We start from the raw sequence: 5,364 nt of genomic DNA, 5'->3' as shown, positions 1-5,364 counted from the left end.
CACTGTGTACTTTTCTCTCTCATTCTCTGTAAACTGTCGAGAAAGATGACATTTATTTTTTTCACAGTTAGGCTCTTAACTCCTGACGTCATCGTTTGGTTACTTTTAAACTGACAGGATGGTCTTTTTTTTTTTTTTAAGGATATTTTTCTGTTCCCTCCTTTAAAAAAAAAAAAGAAATTATCTGGCTGTGCCAAGTCTTAGTTGCCGCATGCAGGATCTAGTTCCCTGACCAGGGATCAAACCCAGGCCCCTTACGCCGGCCGTGTGGAGTCTTAACCACTGGACCACCGGGGACATTCCTGTAGGACTGTCTCGGAAGGATTTTAATCCAGAAGAACATGTGTTCTGCATAACTCTCTTCTTCTGGGACGTTCTAACTGGGAGAAATTTACATACAAATTGATTTCATGCCCTTTTCTTTGTCAAGCTTAAGGCTGTTTAAATTTATCTCTTTCCATCTTTAGTAACCCCAATTGAGTTACTAGTTAAAATATACCCTGCTCCTCTCACTAATCTGACTACCTGTAATTGGAGGATTTAATTACCAGCAGTATTTTTATAATGGAACGATCCTGCCTTGCAGTTTAGTAACTCAGTTTATCTCTGTGGCAGCAGCAAGGTTATCTGAAAGCCTGAAATGTGAAGACAGAAGGCAGTGCAGTAGGGTCCAGGGACTTCTGGAGTGAACCGCACTAACCCAGCTTCGCAAGTGAACTTTGCCTGAAACAAGATCGCAAGCAAAGATCTCAGTCACATACGCAACTGCCACCTTCCTTTTCTTCCTTGCAATCCAGACCTTGAATTTTCTTCAGGTTATCTGGAGGTGGGTGCTCAAGGAAGGTGAGTTCCCAATACCTTTCCACCCACCCCTGAGGCTTTTTGCCAGAGAATGTTCTAGAAGTGGGCATGTAACCCAGTTCAGGCCACAGACAAAAAGGGGGAAACCGAGAAACCTGCTAGAGGACTTTAAAGGAAGATTTCCTCCTCTATAAGATTTCCTCCTCTATAAATCTATAAGATTTCCACCTCCTCTATTTCCTCTGCTCTATATATATTTCCCCCCTTTTCCTGCCTTTGACGTGGTTGTAGGAGGAGGTGCTGGGGCTACAGCAGCCATCCTGTGACTGTGAGGACACTCAGGGACAGAGTGAAAATGACAAGAATGATGGATGGAGGAATGGAGAGGTCTGGTTTCTTTCTTTTTTTTTTTTTTTTTGAAGTAAGAGAAATCATTTTAATATATACATTTTCACTTCAGTCAATTCAACAATGGTTTCTAATAGGCATGCAGACCCATTTAGTTTGCTTCAAATTTGTTTATTTCTCAACATGCAGCAACCTTCCTAATGAGATGGCTGAGTTGAACTATTTATTCTTAAAGAACACAATGTACCTTGTCCTCAAAGAGTTTTATCAACTTTAACATTTTCAAAGAGCCCTATGAGGGTACTCAATATGGCAGTTTTCCCCTGAAATTTCCTATTTGGAGGATGGCAAAACAGTCTAGGGTCTTCCCCCAGTCTACTCGTTGCTTGTATTCATATCACAGCTTGGCTGGCTAAGAGGTAGAGACTGAATAATATGTAGATGGCCTTCAAGCCCAGCTGAGTGAGACAGCTTCATTTTTAGGAAGGAAACCAAATCATGAAAACCCTCCTAACAGTATGATTTGTTCCAGGGTTCTTTTAAGAGGGGACGTAATCCTCATGCACAGGACTCTCTATGGCCTTCCAGAGTTTTCTGCTCAGCCACTGTTCTCCAGCCAGGTGACTTACTGCACTTGCTGCAGACCAGGAAGCATGACGCCTCTGTCTACTTGCATCATTAGAGGCGGTGTTAGTCTTCTCATTTCCGGCCAAATGGATCCGACCACGCTTTCAACCCTGGTGGCCGCACATCTTCTTGAACAATACCAGCTCGATTCATGGCTTCTTCCTTCTTGTACTCCTCCAGCCACATTAAGGCCTGGAAGTAGATGGGGTAGCAGGCGGCGCCGCGCAGGGAGATGAAGCCGCGGAAAACGAGAGCAGTGCGCAGGTTTCCGGACCTGGCTCCAGCCGGAGCTACGCGGATTCTCCGAGTGCCCGGGACTCTCCAAACCCAGCTCCCGCCGGCTGGGCCGGGGTCTGGTTTCTTAACGGTGTTGGTCATCTCCTGCACCAGCCTTGGAACCTCTGGGTCAACCTCTGGGTTCTTGTTAAGTGTGAATAAAAGATGGACTTCTCAAAAAAAAAAATTAAAAAAAAAAAAAAAGATGGACTTCTCGTTTGAGCCAAATTTCATCCGTCTATTGGTGCTTGTGATGAAAAACATCCTGATAAAGGGAAATTAACAGGGTTTCCCTCTCCTGGTCCCTTAATAAAGTGAGAAATGGAACTGCCTCAAACTTTAAATAAAGCGTATTGTAGAGAAATCCGAAAATTATGGGATTCACCTCCCCACCCGCCCACCCCCATGGTGGCAGAGAACACAGCCTTTGGAAGTCATCTGTGCTGGGTTCAAAATCCCACTCAGCTGCATACGTGTGACTTTACCTGCGAAACGGAAATCACACGCAGAGGGAGAGCGGTTCACACGGCTGCCTGGATGGAGGGTGGTCTCTCTCGTGGAGAGCTGTTCTTTGCTTCATTGTGTTGGGCGGCTTGGGCTTCCATCATAGAGAGCCACGCCCGCTTCTGGAGGCTGGAAGCCCCTGACCAAGACTGGTTTCTGGCAGGGGCTCTCCCCTGGACTTGCAGATGGCATCTTCCGGCTGTGTCCTCGCGTGGCCTTTTCACTGTGCGTGGATGTGAAGGAGAGAGAGATCTCCGGTGTCTCTTCCTCTTAAGAGTCAAGCATTTTAGGAGCAAAGACAGTTTCTCTCTCCCCAAACAACAACAATGTGTTCCTTGCCGTGTCCAACTATTTTCGACCCCATGGACGGCAGCCCTAGAGGCTCCTCTGTCCATGGAATTTTCGAGGCAAGAATACTGGAGTGGGTTGCCACTCCCTTCTCCAGGGGATCTTCCTGACCCAGAGGTCAAACCTTCGTCTCCTATGTCTCCTTCATCAACAGGCGGGTTCTTTATCTGCTGAACCATTAGGTAAGCCCCAAAGAGGACCTACTTTAAACAGTTTGTTAAACACCTTTAAAGATTTTGGTATGATGATACAAACTTATATAAGAGGTGTAGGGGTGTGTGTGTGTGTGTGTGTGTGTGTGTGTGTGTGTGTACCAACATAAGACAGAAACATATATGGTTTGAGAAAGGTTATTGGCAAAGATCAGGTCCTACATTTTGTTTTTCAATTTGTGATTTTTTTCCTTCCATCATTCAACAAATATTTATTGAGCACTTCCTGTGTGCCAGGAACTGTGTTTTATTTTGTTTTGTTTGTTTGGATGTGCATTTCTTTCTTGTTTTTGTTTTTTAGGAAATGATTTCTGTGATCAAGGAAGTCTGGGAAACTATGAGATGGTCACAGAATCCTGGGTTTAGAATAACCTTCCAGATTTCTTTCCCCCTGTCTCCAGTGCATCTAAGAAATCCAAGTCAGTTTAGTATCTCTTCTTGTTAAAAAGACCTCCAGTGAAAGCGGCTTCACTGCAGTCTTTAGCACCTCTCCCAGAGCTTGCTTAGTTCCGTGTTCTTGGAGGAAGTAATCTCTGTAACAGTAATAACTGATGCGCTAAAGTGCCCCGGTGGCTCAGGGGTAAGGAACCTGCCTGCAATACAGGAGACCCAGGTTCGATCCCTGGGTCGGGAAGATCCCCTGGAGAAGGAAATGGCTACTCATCGAGTATTCTTGCCTGGAGAATTCCATGGATAGAGCGAACCTAGAAAACTACAGTCCATAGGGTTGCAAAAGGGTCAGACACGACTGAGCGACTCACACTTTTACTTTGGGCTTCCCAGGTGGTGCTGGTGGTAAAGAACCCACCTGCCAGTGAAGGAGACAATGAGAAGCAGGTTCGATCCCTGGGTCAGGAAGATCTCCTGGAGGAGGGCATGGCAACCCACTCTGAGATTCTTGCCTGGAGAATCGCTTGGACAGAGGAGCCTGGCGGGCTGCAGTCCATGGGGTCGCAAAGAGTCAGACACGACTGAAGTGACTTAGCACACAGGCAGCGTGCTCATAGCGTGGGCCTGTGCCAAGGACCTAAAACATGGTGACATTAAAGTCAGGAGATGTGCTCAGATCAGAGAAACTGGTCCCTATAGTTGTTGAAACTGCTGTGCAAGCATGTAACTTTGCTATAGAAGACATTCAGCTCTTCTGAGCCTCCATTTGCAAAGGCTTTAGTTCTAAAAGCTAATGTGTAGAGGGGAAGAAATCAAGTATGATCAAAAATTACCCTTGACCATCCTTTCCGTTATAGTAGTAGAGCAGGCAAGGACCAGACAAAACTCAGGACCAGGGACCTCCCACTCCATCTCTTCCTTGAAATAACGCACATGGGTGCCTGGGTAATTTGTTTAGTTATTTCAGTATTTATTTGGCTGCACCAGATTTTAGGTGCAGCCCATGGAATCTTCAGTCTTTGTTGCGGCATGCGGGATCTTTAGTTGTGGAAAGTGAACTCTTAGAGGTTTGATGTACATTCCTTGCTCAGCATGTGGGATCTAGTTCCCTGACCAGGGATGGAACCCAGGCCCCTACATTGACAGCTCGGACTCTTAGCCACTGGACCACCAGGGAAATCCCTGCCCAGGTAAATTTAAATCCTTCTTTTTTCCTCTCTCTCTCCCTCTTTTCTCCCCACACACATCTAGTAGAATTCAGAGAAGTTAAACGGACCCAGAGGTGACTGCACTTTAACAATAACTACCCTGTATGGTTTTTCTGATGATTAAAAATATAATTCATGTAAAGCAGCTAGTTCGGGGCCTCACACATGGTAAACATCCAGAATATTTTAGCTTTCCTTATTGTTCCCACTATTACTTCTCTACTGAAAAAAAGTTCCTTCTTTTGAGAAATTCTTGAAGCCAGATTCCACATGTCACTCTGGCTGGGTCACCCAACCCCTACTTTCAGCAAAATTGCAGATATATAATTCTGTCTTCATCCCATGAGTACTTTCATGGCACAGTCACTGGCAAATAAGTGACCTATCAATCACTTATTGAATGAATTATGAAATCTGTGGTTTAGGAGCAGTAAGGTGAAATAAAAGAGGAAGATTATCTGATAACAGTACTTGCCTAATACTGTTAAGATTAAAAAAAATAAACCTGATGCCTAATAAATGTCTAAAACGGCTTTAGCTTTGTAAAAGGTCGTATACGCTTTCGTTTATTCTATAAGTATCTCTTACATTCTTACCCAGGCTCCGAACAAGGCTCGGAAATCTGGTGATGACAGATAAGAGCCCTTGTA

The 5,364-nt window shown here is 44.9% G+C and overlaps 1 protein-coding gene across 1 annotated transcript; it reads right to left on the bottom strand.

Moving 5' to 3' along the window:
- Window positions 1-1,688: 1,688 nt before the first annotated feature.
- On the bottom strand, window positions 1,689-2,396 carry LOC122448494 (small integral membrane protein 20-like). The gene has a single exon (XM_043479825.1). The coding sequence runs from the start codon at window positions 2,152-2,154 to the stop codon at window positions 1,849-1,851; it is 306 nt and encodes a 101-aa protein (XP_043335760.1). The 5' UTR covers window positions 2,155-2,396; the 3' UTR covers window positions 1,689-1,848.
- Window positions 2,397-5,364: the final 2,968 nt, after the last annotated feature.

This window comes from Cervus canadensis, chromosome 10 (genome assembly GCF_019320065.1).
Source record: "Cervus canadensis isolate Bull #8, Minnesota chromosome 10, ASM1932006v1, whole genome shotgun sequence".
Classification (NCBI taxonomy): domain Eukaryota; kingdom Metazoa; phylum Chordata; class Mammalia; order Artiodactyla; family Cervidae; genus Cervus; species Cervus canadensis.
Note: the sequence above shows the minus strand (reverse complement) of the source record. Positions and strands in the feature narration are given on the sequence as shown.